This window comes from Echinops telfairi, unplaced genomic scaffold, assembly GCF_000313985.2.
Source record: "Echinops telfairi isolate 266 unplaced genomic scaffold, ASM31398v2 ScPeMD7_18;HRSCAF=68, whole genome shotgun sequence".
In the NCBI taxonomy this organism is placed as follows: Eukaryota; Metazoa; Chordata; class Mammalia; order Afrosoricida; family Tenrecidae; genus Echinops; species Echinops telfairi.
The window spans coordinates 5,035,969-5,054,166 of NW_022103915.1; the positions used below are offsets into that span (position 1 = coordinate 5,035,969).

The window sequence follows — 18,198 nt, forward strand, 5'->3', positions numbered from 1 at the left end:
TCTCTCTCTCTCTCTCTCTCTCTACACACACGCACATACACACCAGCAAAGAGTTAAGCATAGGGTTTGTTTAAGCATAGGGTCACTTCAAAAGAGATGGTGAGGGACCTCTCCAGGTGAGGGGACTTTAAGCATAGATGCGTATGGCTTGCTTGGAAAACCAAGAGTGAAGAGGGACCCCTCTCAAGGTGAGAGAGGAGGAGGAGATTGTCTAGGGCAGCGGTTCTCATCCTGTGGGTCAAGACCCCTTTGGGGGTCAAACGGCCCTTTCACAGGGGTCGCCCGATTCATAACAGTAGCAAAATGACAGTTATGAAGTAGCAATGAAAATAATTTTATGGTTGGGGGGGTCACCACAACATGAGGAACTATATCAAAGGGTTGTGGCATTAGGAAAGTTGAGAACCATTGGTCTAGGAGGATGCTTCTTGTTTTTAAGAAGCATTCTTGGTTTTTGATAATATAACACACGAGCAAGGGCGCTTTCAAAGGGAGGAAGCCTGGTGGCGTCATGATTACTCATCATTGGGCTGCGGTTCAAAACCACCAGCCAGCTCTTCAGGAGAAGAATGAGGCTGTCAGCTCTGGTAAAGATTTACAGCCTTGGAAACCCTAGATGGGATTGTTTTAACTTGGAAGAGGTTTCAAACTGTTGGTCTTGTGGATCACAGACCCACATCTTGTTGTCAGGTGCTGTCAAGTCTGATCCGACTCGCAGGAACCCTGGACACTGCCCGGCCCTGCACCAGCCTCACTGGTTTTGTCTGAGCCCCTGGTTGCAGCCACGGTGTCCATCCATCTCATTGAGGCCCTTCTGCTGGGTCGCTGCCCCTCTATTTTACCACACATGCTCCCTTCTGACGGCGACGTCTCTCCATCCTGGCTGGGAATCTGGACGTAGCCATGGGTCACAGCTCCCACTTCTCCTGTGCCCACTGGGTGCCAGGCAGCATGGGAGGAACCTCAGGCTGCCTCTTCTCTCCCTCTGCAGCCCTGCTGTGCGAGGTTTTACACACTGAGCCGCAGCTGAGTTATCCCAGGCCAGAGCTCAGAGGTGTCTGAGATGGGAATGAGTCCAGACCTATCTGGCTCAAGAGTCCTGCCCTTTAAGGAAGGAATCTCCCTGGAGCTGGGAGCCAGACCTGCGACGGCTCCTCAGAATGAATGCCTTCTCCTCCCATCTCCTTCGTCATACTCCTTTCAGCACTAGGCGGCTGGATTTTGCCACCCCCCCTAACCCCCCCTCCCCCCAAACAATGAAAAGTCATTTCACACACACACACAGTCACACACACACCCTGTAAACCACAAGATCGCCTCGCATCTCAGTGCCGTCCAGAAGCTGGGGACACATTCCTCTTCCCACCGACACCCTGTGTCCAGTAGCCCTCGGATCAGATTCGTTTTAGATCACTTGTCTGAGACGGTTTCTCTGCAGACTCGCTTGTGGCCTGGCATCCTTGTGGCCTGGCCTGGTGTGTGTTCAGATGGGAGGTATTTTTCGGTTTTGTTTTATTTTCTTTCCCAAATTTGCCCTTAAAAGCGGCGACCTCTCTCCTCCGGGTGGCTGGTGCGTTTTGGACACAGGCACTTGGAAGAAGCTTGGTGTGGCTGTGAGTGCATCGGTGGTGGTGGTACCGAGCCCTTCGAGAGCCGGCCGACAAAAGCCCTGGGGTGCATCGAGAAGGCTGAGCAGGACTGGATCCTGCCACAAGCGATCTTGCCCTTCCTGACATTTTAAGACTGGTCCTCATCTCCCTCCGCCTTTTTTTTTCTTTCTTTGTATAATTTCCCATCAAGATTTTCATCGTTCCGTTTGCTCCTGGCACAGTAGTAGGCTAGAAGGACTGACGATGTTCAGATGAGGGTTGTAAGGAGATGGGTCTGGACAGAGCCTGCAGAGAACGCTGGCAGGCACATTCCAAGGAGCAGTGCTGAGGGGAAGCTGGGCAGGAAGAGCAAGGGAGATAAGGCTGGACCCTGTGTCTGTTACTGGGGCTGATGTCACACCTGGGGGCAGGTCCTTTGTCATCAGTCTTCGCCCGGATCTAGGAGTTTCCCCGCCCAGGGATCCTGGGCCCTAAGGGTGTGTTTCATTTGTAGTTCTTTCTCGATGGTAGGAAGTCCCTCTGGTCTGCCTGCTTCACCTTCTGTTCTCCCTTTTAAGAAAAAAGGCGATCGTAGCCACACACCCGAGAACCCCCCTGACATCGGATCAGGATTGTGACTGAATAAGGTGTCACGTCCCACACTGATCCTCCTAAGCCTGGTTGTCTGATCACATCACGGGGCTGATCACATCCCTTCATAACTGCTCAAGTACAGGGTCATCAGCCCAGCCAAGCTGATACATGTTTTCTTGAATGGAGGGGGGAAAAAAAACTCCAAAAAGCAGGAGGAGGGAGATGAGAACCACTCTTAAAATGATATATGCCATCCCATGGTTTCCCTAAAGTATGATAACTCTGTGATGGACAAAATCATCTCTGCTGGCATGTTTGATAAGTGTTTGATTGTAGATTGATTTTAGATGTACAGAAACGTTGCAAGAATAGCAACCAAACCAAACTCACTGCCACCGTGTCAATGCCGACTCATAGGGACCCTGCAGGGCAGGGTGGAACTGCCCCTGGGAGTTACTGACACGTAGCTGTTTACAGGAGTAACTGTAACTGTTCAGAGGCGTAGAAAGGCGTCTTTCTCCTGCTGAAGGGCTAGGGGTTCGGAAACATCCTACCTTGCTGTTAGCAGCTCAGTGAGTAACAACTTTACCACTTCAGTTCTTTGGTGGAACGAGCTAATGTCAAACAAAAACAAACCAGAGAGAGAGAACAGTGCAGTCGTTCTCTAATACTCGGCACCCTGTTTCCCCCCTACTGTCAGTATCTTACATGATGGGTCATCCTGAATGAGCCAGTCGGGATACATTGTTGACAGTTAACTGTGGGCTTAAACATAACAGCCATTGTGTTTTGTTCAGTGGTGAACAGGGTCCTTGAGAACCAATTCAACTGCAACTTTGTTATCATCTGTCACCACAAATGACCAGTCCTGTTACATTGTTGCTCATTGAAGTCTCTGCTTTATCCGCATTACCTGCTGTTAGTAGGTGCCTAAGTGGAGTCGGTTCCGACCCATAGCAACCCCGTGCACAACAGAATGAAACACTGCCCAGTGGTGCGCCATCCTCACACCTGCTCCTACGCTTGAACCCATGATGCAGCTGCTGTGTCCATCCATCTCCTTGAGAGCCTTCCTCTCCTTCACAGCCCCTCTACTTTGCCAGCATGCTGTCTTCTCCAGAGACTGGTTCTTCCATGTCCAAAGTATGTAAGAGGAAGTCTCCCCATCCTTGCCTCTAAGGAGCACTTTGGGCTTATTTCTTCCAAGACAGATTAGTCTGTTCTTTCAGCAGTCCTGGGCACTTTCAGTGATCTCCAGCACCACAATTCAAATGCATCCGTTCTTCTGCAGTCTTCTCTATTCAACGTCCAACTTCGACGTGCAGATATGCAGTGGAGAATGCTAGTCCAAATTCCCCTTCAGACTTACAACACATGCAATGATGCTGAATGCAGGAAGATCACAGGCCAGTGGGTGAAAGTCTTGTGGAAGCAGCTCAGCGCTGGTGTGGGTCTCCACATGTCTCCTCCAACTCCAGGGCTCTGGCTCCATCAGTGTGTCTCCACGTGGCTTGTCATCAGGAATACGAAGCAGAGAGAGTGTGTCCCACCTCCAGGGAGGAAGACAGGAGTTCCCAGAATCCTCAGGAGAAGGCCACACCCACACAGAGGCATGATTGGCTATGACCTGATTGACATACTAGACTCCACCCCTTCCCAAGTTGACAGGGGATTATGTAACTGCCACAATTGGGTTGTTTGCTTTTTTTTTTTAACCATTAAAATGTCAATGTTCTTTGTCTATTTTGTACTTAATCATCAGCGTGTGATTGGCAAACACCCCACCCACACACACACACACACACACACTCAGTGGCTTGTCTTTTCCTTCTTGCTTCCACCATGTCTAATGTCCTTTTCTGCTTCTTTTACAGCCAGGCCACTGGTGCAGACCCTGCCTTTAAGAACCACTGTCAACAATGGCACCGTGTTACCAAAGAAATCCACGGGCTCCCTGCCCTCCCCGTCCGGGGCCAGGAGAGAGATGGCCATGCCTGCAACCAAGAGGTAGGCCCGGCTGTCCGCAGAGGGTGCTGGCAGCAGGTCCAGCTCAGGTTTGGAAACCAGTGTTATTTTCATATACAGATGCGTGTGTGCATATTAAATATACCTCTTGTATATATCCATATATACAGTTTACTTTCACATATACATGGTGTACATCTCACTGCTAGCGGGTCAGAACTGCCCCTGTGGGTTTCCAAGACTGTAAGTCTTTATAGGAGTAGAACGTTCCAACTTCCTCCCACATATGTACACACATAGATTTTTATCTATATGTACGTGTATTCGGTGTACATATTTGTGTATATACACATGTAAATATGTATATGTATGTATATGTGTATATAAAACATTTCCAATGACTGGTTTCCCACATCTGTACATACATAGATTTTATCTATATATACATGAATTCAACATGCATATTTGTGTATGTACGCGTGCATAGATACATGTATATACATGTATATAAAACGCACTTTCCAATGACTGGTCGGCACTGAATCTTGGCCAAAGTCCAATGTTTTGGCGTGCTGCCATGACACGTTATATAAGCGTATTTCTACTTTTCTTCTTTTTTTTGCCTTTAGTAGAAAAGGGTCTTTGAGATCTCAGTGGCTAAACCACCGTGTGCTGTTTTGCTTTTTGAAATTTTTCTTAACTTTTGACTGAGAATCGGTTGGAGGTTTGGGGGCAGCCCGTCAGTCAAGGACTTGCACTCCGTGTGCATGTTTTGCCCACACGTCTCTCTTGGCAAAGCAAATGGGAGCCTAACCCGTGTACCAGAGCCTGCCCTGATCCCAAGCCCATGCTTGGAACCTAGCCAAATTCTAGTGGCCTTCCCAGCCGGAAACTGTTACGTAGAAAACGGAGACACCTCTCTGCCTTGAACTTGCACCCTCAGTGGGATCCTAGTCCACCCATGCCCGCTTGTCCTATCAGCAGCTTATATTTCACACGCCATGGGTCTCCAACCCACAAAACTCACTGCCATGTGGAGTCGGTTCAGACTCGTAATGACCCTGCGGGGCCTCAGAACTGCCTCTGTGGGTTTCTGAAAATGTACCTCTGTACGGGAGGAGGCAGCCTTGTGTTTCTCCTGAGGAGCAGCTGGTGGTTTTGAACTGCTAACCTTACGGTTAGCGGCCTAATGCTTAACCACTACACCACCAGGCTGTGGAGCATAAAATGCCAGATGCTTAGCTGTGCAGAAAGCCTTAAAGAAATGCTTCTGCCCCTTGTCCGTGGCGGCTGTTCCACAATGATGCCATGGCCCCAGGTGCGCTAACACTTGGGATTTGAGGGTTCCCAGCAGCGGGCAAGAGTGGGGACCCACCAGACCCTGTGCTGGGCTGTGACGTGGCATGAGCATTTCCCGGGCATCTGCACAGGGGACGCGTTTGCATCACGTCCCATGAGCTAAGAGTCCAAGGATTTCCATTTACTGCTTCAGACAATTGGTTTCTCCGGCTCTTTAGAGCTTCAAAATGGAATTCTTGGCCTCCTCTCACACCTGTGCCATGCTTGTGTGGATCGTTTTTATTCTTAATCTACACCAGACAGCCCCCGGGTTCTGATCGACAGCAGGACACCTGGACCATCTTTTTTCTTTAATTCAGCTGTCTTCCGCTGGATACTGTGGAAACATTCCTGTCACAGGTAGCAGTTCGTGAAGGAGTGAACGAGAGACGGGCTCCTAGTCTTCCTTTTGAAAGGAAGTGCTGTCGGGTCGGTTCCGATAGACGACAGAGGAAACACCGGCCGGTCCTGCGCCATCCTCACGACAGCTCTTATGCCTGAGCCCACTCTGGCAGAGTCTGGGGCTGCCCATCTTGTGGGGGGCCCGCCCTCTTCTCCCCTGCCCCTCCAGTTCAGCGAGCATGATGTAGAAAATTCACACCGGGGCGTATTTGGAATTTATATAAAACTTGTGTTCGGAGCCAAAAAGGAGACAGGCGAGTGGGAGCACGCCCGTGGGGGTGAGCTGTGCTCCTTTGCTTCCTGCTGAGAGCACGTGCCAGGCTCGCTCTTGCCCAGTTTTATGGACGTCTCCGTGTTTGGGCCCCAGGAACCTTGATTCTGGGCGGCCACACCCTGTGCCTAACCGGCTGTCCTTGGTCTTCCTCGACCCCCGCACCAGTCCCTAGCATGACAGTTAGAATTTGGGAAGATCCGTGGCTCCGAAGGGAGGTCTCTGGAGCAGCAGGAGTCAGGCTGGGCTGTAGAAGGCGTGGTGGGTGCTCCCTCTCCAAATGGCTCTCAAGTCAGGGAGGGCAGACATAGAAGCCCAAGGTTTTGCACCAGGGTTTTCGTTTCTCAATGCCGTTATCTCCAGTCTTTTATGAATAAACAGCTTCGATAAAAGTCCACTGCCGTCGAATCGGTTTCAACTGCACATCTGAGTGGGTCGCCTTATCTTTCTCCTTCCTAGCAGCTGGTGGGTTTGAACCACCGTCCTTGTGGTTAGCAGCCTGGTGCCAAACCACAGCGGCACCGGGGCTCCTTACACCACCTTTTGGGGTAGATATGACTTCCCTACTTTGCCAGGGAGGAAACAGAGGCTCAGGGAAGTAAAGTCACTGGCCCCAGGACCCCATGGGAGTGAGGGACACAGGCTGGCATGTGAGTCCTCTGGCTTCACACTCCCTCCCTTCACTGGGCTGGGCTGCTGTCTGCCCAGAGTCCCAGGTGGGCCCGGTGTCCCCACCCCAAAGCATTAGGTGTCCTTACCACCTGGAGGCACACCATCGCCCACCACATCATACCTGCACACTTACTGGAAGCGGTATGGTTCTGAGCGGCCCCAGCAGCAGCGACAGCAGACAGCAGGGCTGGGCTCTGGGTCAAGAACCAGGCCCTGTTCTGGGAGCAGAGCCCTGGGTCTCCTGCCCCATGTCCAGTCAGTCTGGAAAGGGCTCAGGGGTGGTGGTGACACTCATCGGTGTTATCAAGTGAAAGAGACAGGAAAAAGAGAGAGAGAAAGGAAGAGGAGGGAGGGGAGGAAAATTCTTGGTAGTGGCCATTGCAGAGCGGTTACACGTCGGACTGCGATGAACAAGGTCGGCAGTTCGAAACCACCAGCCACTCCGCGAGAGAAAGATGAGGCTGTTTACACCCATAAGTAGTACCAATCTCAGAAACCCATAGGGCAGTTCTACCCTGTCCCATAGGCTGAGTCAGAACTGACTCGATGGCAGTGAGTGAGCAGGGAGCTGTCGGGGTGTGTGTGTGTGTGTGTGTGTGTGTGTGTGTGTGTGTGTGTGTGTGAAAGAGAGAGAGATGCAGAGGGTCACATGTTGTATGCTAACCACAAGGCCAGCAGTTGGGCAGCATCATCCGCTTGGAGGGACAAAGACGAGGCTGTCTGCCCTTGTAAACATTTACAGCCGCGGAAACACACAGTGGCAGTTCTGCTCTGTCTTAGAGCCGCTATGAGTTAAGCACTTGGCTGTGAACTGAAAGGTCAGCCGTTTGAACCCACCAGCTGCCATGGGGCGTGGGGTGGGACGGGGGCAGAAAGATTGTTCTTGTTGGCGTGTGGTGCTGTCTTGTCAAATTTCTGGCAGACGGTGGAAGTGCCCCATGGGGCTTTCTGGGCTGTAATCATCACAGGACAGGCTGCCCGGTCTTTCCCAGAAAAGCCACTGAGTGCATTCAAAGTGCTAGCCTTTCCTTTAGCTGCAAGCACTTAACTGTTGCGCCACCTGGGGTCCCCTTAAAAAGACAGCCTAGTAACTGCGTGGAGGCAGTACTTCTCTGTCCTATGGGCCAGCGTGAATCAAAACCGACTGAGGGCAATGGAGGCGCTTGTATGTAAGTGTATGCTTGAACTGGTGTGCAGTCAGTCAGCTTCCTTCCAGAAAGATTCTAAGGACTCTGTAGACATGTCCTTGTCATTTAAAATTAATCCGTTTGGTCAGGAGCCCTGGTGGTGTAGTGGTGACTCGTTGGGCTGCTAACTGCAAGGTCAGCAGTTTGAAACCACCAGATGCTCTGAGGGCGAAAGAGGAGGCTTTCTACTCCTGTGGGGAGTTAGAGTCTTGGAAACTCACAGGGACAGCCCCACCATGTCCTTTAGGGTCGCTACAAGTTGGTATCGACTCCATGGCAGTGAGGGTTTTTTTGGGGGGGCGGGGCGGGTTAGGTTGGTCCATCTCATAAACTATGGAATGAGGATCCCATGGTTCACTCCACTGAATGCCAGGACTCTTGCTGGCTTCCTGTGTCAAGGTAGACTGATTCATTAATTTTGTTCTCTCTGACTTTCCATCCATTTGGAAGCCGGGGCAGCGAGAAGCCGTACCAAGTTGTCCCGCTCAGACAAAATCTGTACAGAAATAAGCAGGCGAGGCATTCGGAATCAAACATGCAAACCTCACCCTCCCTGCCACAGGGCAGCGTAGCACTGCCTCTCTGGGTTTCTGAGACTGTCATTCTTCCACGGAGTAGAAAGGCCCGTCTCTCTCCCTGCCAGGGGTGCCTGGTGGTTTTGAACTGCTGACCTTATGGTTAGCAGCCCACTCATAGCCACTGGAGCCCTGATGGCATTTGGAATAGCTCCCCAGCCCCACCCCCATTGCAAGCAAGTTTGCAGTGGGGGGTGGGGTGGAGTGTTGTGAGTTGGCAAGCAAGGCTAGCCCAGCAGGAGCATGTGTGGCTGGGAGGGCCGGCTGTTGGTTTTCGTTTCAGCCTGGTGCTTAAGAGGGGACTAAAAGGGGAAAAAAAAAAATCCTATTTGGAAATTTTCCAACCACCAGTGTCTGTCCTTTGGGTGGCCAATTAAGACTTGGATTAGGGGCTTGGTTTGGAATCCCTGGGAAAAGCAGCAGGAAATCTGGGGAAGGCCAGGTAGGTCACACCTTGCTCCCTGGGCGCCGCCTGGACAACAGCACAAGGTCTCTGCAGGCTCCTGAGTGAGACTGGGGTTGGTGCCCCCGCCCAGGAGGGGAGCGTCCAATAGGGCAGCGCCAGGCGAGGGACATCAAAGGACAAGACTGGTCCACAAGGAGCTTTCCATAGAAGTGCTCGCAGCCAGCATGAGATGAGGGAGCGGCACGTAGCCCCTGCCCCCGCACACAGCCCATGGGACCTCAGGAAAGCAGTCCCCGTTGTGGGAAAGACAGCGTCTGTCGTTTGTGCCGTCGTCTGGGGCTAGTGCACACAGCTCTATTCCAGGGCCAGGGACCCGCGGGCGGCCTGGACAATATGTTTTTATTCAAGATTATTTCTAACACAGCTCTCTCTTGTCCACATCCATGGAAACAGAAGTCTCATGAGGCGAGTCCGTGCTCACTAGCAAACTAGACAGTGAAGTACTGCCCGCCGAGCAGAGCAAGGCCGCTTGCTTGGTGCCCATCCCTTTACTGAAAGTAATGAGTCTGCCCTCTGGGCTCGGCTGGTCCCGGGTTTTCTCAGGCCACCAGCCTTCCGGAAATGACTCCCTTTGGCCAAAAAAAAAGAGAGGCCTCATTCTTTTAGGCAGTGAAGGATGGGACAGTGCTTCGTTGGATTCTTAGGTCACAGGGACACTCCAGCAGAGCGGTGCCACTTCCTGTCCTGGGTTCCCCAACGCCCGGCCGAGTGCCCAGACGTCACGGCTGCCTGCCCCATGTTTGTCAAGTGAGCCTTCGTTTGATGGCCCTGTCAGTCACAATAGAATCGCCCGGAAAAACACAGCTGACCCTGCCTGAGAGCTGTGCCCAGGCGTCTGTCTGCCCAAAGTTTCGGTCTTCAGGGGCAGTGTCAGAAAAGGAGTAAGCTCGATTCCAACTCCCACGGTGAAAGGCAGGCATCGTCCCGCGCTACGGCACGTGTAGGCTCGCTGTTCAGCCATCAGAAGCAAGACAGTGGCCCCCCTGGTCACCGGGGGCAGGGGCGGCAGACGTGTGAAGTCGCCACGAGCCAGAATCCACTGAAGGCAGCCACCCACGTGCCACCTCCATAGCCCTCCCTCACACCTGCAAACAGGAAACGCAACGACCACTGTCTTTTTCAGGCCGGGAAGCGCTGTGGTTGGGGAGTGAGGGCGGGGAGCAGGAGGAGGGAGGCAGTAGGGAATGTAGTGATCGCAGAGGCTCCACTGGGCTCCCCCACGGCCACAGAGCGGATTCAGACTGGCAGCAAACCCACGCGGGGTCTCCGAGGCTGTGCCTCTTCCACAGAGCAGAGGGCAGTGTGGCTGGTGGCGTAGAACCGCCCACAGGGCCTCTCAGTGTCCCCCCAGCCACTCCTTCCACCACTTTCAAAACGCAGAGCCCTGCTGCGCCGACGCCCCTGCAGGCACAGCCATGTAGAATATTCCCTGACATTTTGGTGAGCCGGCCTCCCACCAGTATTGTTCTCCTCACGTGAATTTCTTATCCCTCGGCCTGATCTTCTGTGCCTCAAGTGGAGTCCCGGCAAATCCTCTTTCATCCCTAAGAGCTCTCCACCCTGGAAAGGAACATGCCTGGCCCCCAACCCCCGTGTAGACGACAATAAAAAACAAAGCAGAACACTGCTATCAAGTCGCCCTGTAGGACAAAGCAGCCCTGCCTCCTGGGTTTCTGAGGCTGTAACTCTTTCTGGCACCGGCAGGCCTCCCGTCTCTCTCCGTAGTGCGGCTGCTGGATCCAGGTTTACGAGTTGCACCCCGGCACTTAACCCATTACACCAGTAGGGCTTCTTAGAGCAACTAGGGTAATTTTTTTTTTTTAACCTTAACGTTTCCATGCGATCGCGAGTGGCAGATGTCATGAAGGGTGCTGATGGAATGTTTCCACGTTTACATATATGCAAACCAAAGCGCCTTTCCCTGCTGCTGGGTGGTGTGTGTCTGTTGACGCTTATCACAATATTTCCCTACGCCTTTATTACTGCACTCACGGTTGTTTTCTGCTTTGTTTTTTCTTCGGCTTCGCTTGCTTGTCTCTGGCGTGTAGATTAAACCGGTCTGTGAGCCTTCTCAATGCATGCAAATCGCCCAGGCCAGCACCCAGGTGAGGGCCCTCTGATGTGTGTGTGTAACCTAGCCCTCTCTCGGGTCGTCCCCCTCCCCCTAACACGGCAGTCCTACTCTCTGCCTCCTGTTTGTGAAGTCTGAACTCGCGCTAACAGTCTGCATACATACGTTAACTGCCCACCCCAAGCAACAACAACAAAACGACTCCGACTCAGAGGACCCTGTTGGACAGAATAGAACTGCCCGACTGGGTTTCTGAGACGGTAAACCTGAGGAGTGACTGGTGGTTTAGAACTGCCGACCTTGTGGTAAGCAGTCCAATGAGGAACCCCTGTGCCTCCAAACCCCAAACAAAACCCCTGCCTTCTGGGCTGGATGTCCCAACTTTCAGAAATGCAATACTCTCTTAAGATCTGTAATTTCCTGACCCCCAAATTGAGCATTCTAAATATTCACATTCTGACCTCGAAGCGACCTGTGGGGTGGCAGTGGTAAAGTTCTGGTGTAAGCCCAGCGTGTCCTCAGTGCGGCACAGACGACAGATGTGCATGGGACAACAGAAATCGCTGTTGTTCCGACGACGGTCACTCGCTGGGTGTTTGCGCCTCACACTGCCCCTGTAGCGGTGAGCAGAGGTGGTTTTTCAAGAGCCAACCCGCCCTGCCATTTTTGAATGGATACTTAGAGAGGCAGGGAATACAGCCTGGCATCTGGGCGACAGAAAGACCAGACCAGCATTGGGGCAAGAGGGTGGGCGATTACTGAGGCAGAGCAGCATACAGAGACTGGAGTCCCTGGGTGAGACTTCCTCATCCTCCTGAGGAGAAGGGGGCTTGTCCCGGCTTAGAGATGGGCATGGGGACATTCCGCCTTGCTGCTGTGGACCCTCAGCTCCCCTTCACTCCTGACTGGATGTGAGCTCCCCCTCACGGAAGACACTTCCGAGCTGCCAAGCCTGCTTCCTCATCCCCCTCCTCTCTCTCGCTCCTGGTGCCTCTGCTCCCTCGGCCTCCTGGGGCCGTTTCCCCATTACACTTGTCTTTATAAATGAGTGCTCCAGGGTCATCTTCTCCCCTCCCTTTCAGTGACCACCAGGTGGATAGTTCTTGGCCCAGGCTGGCTCCCAAGTCGCGGACTTATATCCACCCCCACCCACTGCATGCCCTGCCTGCTCAGCCCACCTCCATGTGTCCCTGCTCTGTCCCTGCTCTGTCCCTCTCCCAGAGGCCCAGCCTGGGGCGGCCACTGCCTACCCACCCCTCCAAGTGAAAGCAACCCTTGTCCTTTCTTGTGATACTTCCACCCATCTATTCATTCGTTCGTTCAATCAACACCCCACAGCTTCTTTGCAAAGATGATAAATGAGATAGGACCTCTCAATGCATGCCCTCATGGCGAAGATCCAATGTATAAGTGTCCTGGGATAAGCTACACGGCAGTTACATACTGTAAAAAGATGCCTTGACCCTGCACGCCTTCCCCGCCTCGGATTCAGACGCATGCCTGTGGCTCGCCCTCTGCCCAGCAGGCGCTTCCCTGCTGCGTCATGGCTGCACACTCCAGCCTTTCCTTTGCTCTGTGCAGAAACACAGTCCACAGGAAGCGTCCCCCAGGGCCTTCCAGCCCTCTCCCCTCCTCTCTCCTGTTGGACAGGAGCAAGTTAAGCCCCACGTGGACGGGGCCACAGACGGAAGGCACTTTACATATGGCGGCGTATCTGCCATCGCATGTCGCCTTCTAATTGTGCTGCTTCTACGTGATGAGCCTTTGGACCAGTGGTTCTCAACCGTCTCAATGCCACGGCCCTTTCATACAGTTCTTGTGGTGACCCCCAACCATAAATTTATTTTCATTGCTACTTCATAACTGTCATTTTGCTACTATTATTAATTGGGCGGCCCCTGTGAAATGGTCGTTTGACACCCCCCCCAGGGGTCGCGACCCACAGGTTGAGAACCATTGCTTTAGACCAAGGCTCTTCCATCTCAGCATGGATGCTAACATTGTAGGTTGGATAATTCTTTGTGGTGGGGGCTGTGCTAGGCACTGGGGCGTGTTGCAGCAATACCCCTGGCCTCTCCCCAGTCCCTGGAGAAGGACCTCATGCTTGCTGGGTTGTCGCCAGAGAAGAAGCCCTGCACTGAGATGTATGGGAGGGACAGCAGCTGGGTTGAAGCTGCCCCTTACCCAGGCAGAGTTGGGCTGTGTGGCACATGGAGTCACTAGGAGTTGGACTCCTTAACCTAACCGCTCTGGTGGCATAGTGGTTACCAGTTTGACTGCTAACATCAAGGTCTGCAGTTCGAAACCCCCATCTGCTCCGTGGGAGAAAGATGGGGCTTTCCACTCCTGCAAAGAGTGACAGTCTCAGAAACTCACAGGAACAGTTCTACTCTGCTCTGCAGGGTCACTGTGAGTTGGCATCAACTCACTGGCGATGAGTTCTTGGGGAACGTCTCCCAGAATGACAACCCAACCTGCCACTAGACATTGTCCAATGTCCCCCAGGACGAAATGGCCACTGGCTGAGAACCACTGCTCTCAACGGAAGCTTTGTCAAGGGCAGGGAAGGCTTCCTGTGGCCCCGATGCTCACACATGTTGTCGTCGTTAGGTGCCCTGCAGTTGGTTCTGACTCAAAGCCACCCACCCTGTGCTCAACAGAATGTAACACCGCCCGGCCCAGTGCCAGCCTCACACCTGTTGTTATGTTCAAGCCCATCATTGCCGCCACGGTGTCAGTCCATCTGCTCTTCCTCTGTTTCTACTGCCCCTCTTCTTTACCAAGTGCGGTACCCTTCTCTAGGGCCTGGTCTCTCCTGAGGACGTGCTCAAAGGACCTGAGATGGCGTCTCCTCGTCCTTGCTTCTAAGGAGCCTTCTGGCTGCACTTTGTTCTCTTGGCAGTCCCTGGCACTTTCAGTATTCCTGAAGCACCATTATTCTTCTCACATGGTGTGGTAAGGACCTCACGATCAGGCTCCTCCACAGCTGTGAGCTTTTCTAGTTGCCACGGATATAACAGCAGCCACCAGAGGCCCTGACTGCCAAGTCGCGTCCAGATAAAGGGTCTGGTCTCTAGAGTTGAGATTTGAGAGCCAGCCTCTGTCATTGCAGTTAACTATAAAATAAAACCATGAAATTTAAGGGTTTCGTTGTCCTTTACATCCCATCCGTAGTACCATCAAAAGGACCAGCTCTTCGGAGAGAGTCTCCCCCGGTGGTCGAAGGGAGAGCTACGGAGACTCCAAAGGAAACCGGAACCGGACGGGCTCCACCAGCAGTTCTTCCAGCGGCAAAAAGAACAGTGAAAGGTAAGGGATGGCTGGACCCCGGGCTGTTTCCACATTTACTTGTCTGGCCTTTGACTGTGGTTTAGGTGAATGTTTGCCAAGCAAACTTGCTTTCCCTTTTCCACAGTTGATAGACTTTGTTTTGTGACCTTGACTGCCAACCCCACCAAGGCACAGCCTACTTCCCCCTGTGCGTCCTTCATCTGGCTTTCCTGTGCCTGCCCCTTGGGTCTTGAGTGCTGGGTGATTCCAAGGGAGGTGTGGATGTTGTGTTGTTAGGTGCTGTTGAATTGGTTCCAACTCCTACTGGCACCTAGGAGCATCAGGGCGTAACCAATTTAATAAATATTAACGTGGTCGATAAACTCACTCTCTAAACTCACTTTCATTGCACGGTGACCCTTAGGACAGGGTGGAACTGCCCTGTTGAGGGTTTCCAAGACTGTAGCTCTCTGTTACTCTGGGTAGACCAGAGAAACAAATCCAGGGAGACTCATATGTGTGTAAGAAAGAGTTTTATATACAAGATCAATTGAATATGGAGAAAACATCCCAGCCCAGTCCAGATCAAGTCCATAAATCGAATATTAGCCCATATATCCGATACCAACTATAAATTCCTCTTTAGACTCATGCAACACATGTAATGATGCCAAATGCAGGACGATCACTGGCCAGTGGGTGGAAAGTCTTGTGGATCCAGTGGCTGTGGAAGCATCTCGGCACGGGCAGTGCTCTCCACGTGGCTCCTCCAGCTCCAAGTTCCGGCTCCATCAGGCTCATAGTTAGTAATGTCTTGCTGGGAGCAGCTGTGTGTCCCACCTCCAGTGAACTATTTCTCCTTAGTGCCTCCAAATGAGGTCATAAGCTGCAACCTGAGTGACAGGCTAGACTCCACCCCTCCACCAGTTGACACCAGATTAAGTAACTACCACAAGCTCTTTATAGCTGTAGAGAGGCTTGTCTTTCTCCCAAGGAATAATAACTGGGGGGTTTGAATTTCAGACCTTGAGGATCACAGCCCAATGCATAACCACTACCCCACCAGAGGACAAAAGCATGTTAGCGAAATAGAAGTGGTGGCATTTAAATAGCTTGTTTCTTGTTACCATCTCAATGGTTAAAGAATTATTCTGTGCCTACGATCAGTTGACTTTATTGTACCTCTCTATGCATACCTCCCCACCAATGTGTGTTATTTTCTGTGCACATTCTAAGGTTTGCAATGGAATTTCCAGTTCCCAGGCTAAGCAGCATTTTCTTTTTTCCCAACGTTCTTGTAAGGAGCAGGCTTAGTCATAATGCAATTGATTCTAACCCACGGGCTGTAAAAACTCCAAGTCGGTAAGCCCTTTCCATTCAGTCCTGTAAAAGAAACTTAAACTCCATTTCAGATTTTTTTCTCAAAAGATATCCTCTATAGAAAAAGAAGAAAAGGAAGATAAAAAAGATGCCACTATAGCAGGCCAAGTCCATGGTCGGTTAGCAATTTCAAGACTGTTGACGTGAGATTCTATCTTATTCTGCCCGAGACTCTTAATACTTCTTATCCAAAGATTATGCTAATTGGGTGCTAATTCCCCAACCATAAGGCTAAGTGGTTGCAACAGCAAGAGGATGGGGGTCGGGGAATGAGGCTGCACACCCTCTGGGGTTGTCTGCCTTGGGAGTCAGCTTTGCAAGCTGACCTGAAATAGCTAGACCTTGGCCGTGCTGAACAACTTGGCCCCTTTCCGTGGACCATCTGATTTTTATTAAGAATTACCAGAAAAGAATTTGCATTGTGCAAACTCCAGATCTGTTTCATCTTTTAATTCCTAGGGCTTTGGCCAATGTGCCGGGTAAATATTTCCATAAAAGATAGTTAGGAAGAGACTGGGTTTGGTCTTTTTCTTTCTTTTTAATAGCACAGCAGGAAATTATGATTTGGTAGTCAGGGACTGGGAGAATGTAGTAACCATTTTCTAAAAATAATTAAAGCAGCTAAGCATGTCCACTTCCGAGCTAAGTGCTGGTCTTCGCACGGTTGCTGTGAGGTGCTGGTGAGCCGAGGCTGACTCACTGCGGCCCTTGTGCGGCAGAACGCAGCACGGCCTGGCCCCACACTGCCCTCCCCGCTGTGGCTTGCTTGAGTCCAGGGTCACAGCCACGTGTCAGTCCCCGTCTCATTGAGGCCCTTTCTTCTTCTCTCTGACCCTCTGCTGTACCAAGCGTGATGTCCTTCTCCAGGGACTGGTCTCTCCTAGTAATAAAAGTACCGAAGCAAGAGGAGGAAGCCCTCCAGGAGATGGACGGACACTGTGGCTGCAACAACGGGCTCGGGCACAGGGCCCATGTGAGGACGGCGCAGGACCGGGCGGTGTTTCATTCTGCCGTGCATGGGGTCGCCGTGGGTCAGAGCTGACTCCATGGCATCTATCGACAACAAGACGCAGTCTTGCCACACTCCCTTCTCCGTGTGTAATCAAGTGCTCCCCGGCACCGTAACTCAGAGGCATACATTCTTCAGTCTCCCTTACTCGCTGTCCAACTTTGAGGTACCCATGGGGCAACAAAACCCCCAAATGCCGTCACTTGGCTCTGGTGCACCCAAGTCCTCAAAACAGACTCTGTGCACACGAAAGAGGTCTTTGATGCAGATCTGCCCCGGGCAATACATCCTTTGGCAGCTTGACTGCTGTTTCCAAGGCCATCGATTGTGGTTCCAAGCAAAGAAGAGGCTAAGGATGTAAGACTTTCACTTCAACGTCTCATTCATTCCTTTGCTATCAGGACGGTGCTGACTGGGCAACTCTTGAGGGGCGTCGTTTTTCTTTGTGTCAGATGCCAGGCCGACTGCAGGCTGCAGTCTTTGACCTTCTTCAGGAAGCCCTTCAGGGCCTCTGCCCTCTCAGCAAGCAAGGCTCTGCCCCGTGCACATCGCAGGTCTCGCGTGTTCCTGCCATCTTTCGCATTGGATGTTCCAGCTGCTCGGATTATTTGTTCAGAGTACAGACCGAAAGGGCACAACCCTGATTCATACTTTTCTGAATTTCAGCCACGCAGTACTCCCTTGTTCGGTCCAAGTGACTGCTTCTCGGTCTACATGCAGGTTTCACGCGAGCACAGGAAAGGTTCTGGAATTCCTATTGTTTGCATGCTGTAATAAATGGTGTGTGTGTGTGTGTGTGTGTGTGTGTGTGTGTGTGTGTGTGTGTGTGGCAGGGGTTAGGCAGGCCTCCTGCACACCCCATTCCTTTACCTTGTTCCGACACCAGCCCTTCCTTCCCAGCATTTCACTTCTCTGCTGGGGACACCGTCATTCCCTGCCGTGGTCCCACAGCACTCCCAGACAGTGCTCACAGTCAGGGGATGGTGGGGAAGTTAACCGGCGACCACAAGTCTGGATTCGTAACCAGAAAAGATTCAGCCAATGGTCCATAGCCACACCTCTCCTCTGCCAGCACCACATCTCTCTCCGGTCTCCAGCCTTTCAGACGTCACCCAGGGCTTCTCCTTCCTAGACCAGGAAGCCCTCCGGTCACCCTGGCCCACAGCCCTGTCGTCTCAGCAGGGCTTCTCTGGCTCTGTCCCATAGTCCCCTGGCCACCATCTTGGTGTCTCTGGTCTTGGCCTCCTCCGCTTCACACATTGCTCTGGAACGGGGTCCTCCATTGGTGCTGGGCTCTTTCCTTCACTTCTGCTGCTTCCAAGGTTGGGGGCACAGGGGGGTCAACAGTTCGCAACCACCAGCCGCTCCTTGGGAGAAAGACGAGGCCTTCTACTCTCATAAAGAGTTAC

The 18,198-nt window shown here is 52.1% G+C and overlaps 1 protein-coding gene across 2 annotated transcripts in view; it reads left to right on the top strand.

Annotated features, from left to right (window-relative positions):
• EML1 (EMAP like 1) overlaps positions 1-18,198 on the top strand; it is a 182,711-nt gene that overhangs the window by 103,925 nt on the left and 60,588 nt on the right. For both annotated transcript variants that reach the window (XM_004698803.2, XM_004698805.4), the window contains exons 3-4: positions 4,058-4,190; positions 14,305-14,439. In XM_004698803.2, the coding sequence (XP_004698860.2) occupies positions 4,058-4,190; positions 14,305-14,439 (268 nt within the window). The remainder of the gene's footprint in view (positions 1-4,057; positions 4,191-14,304; positions 14,440-18,198) is intronic.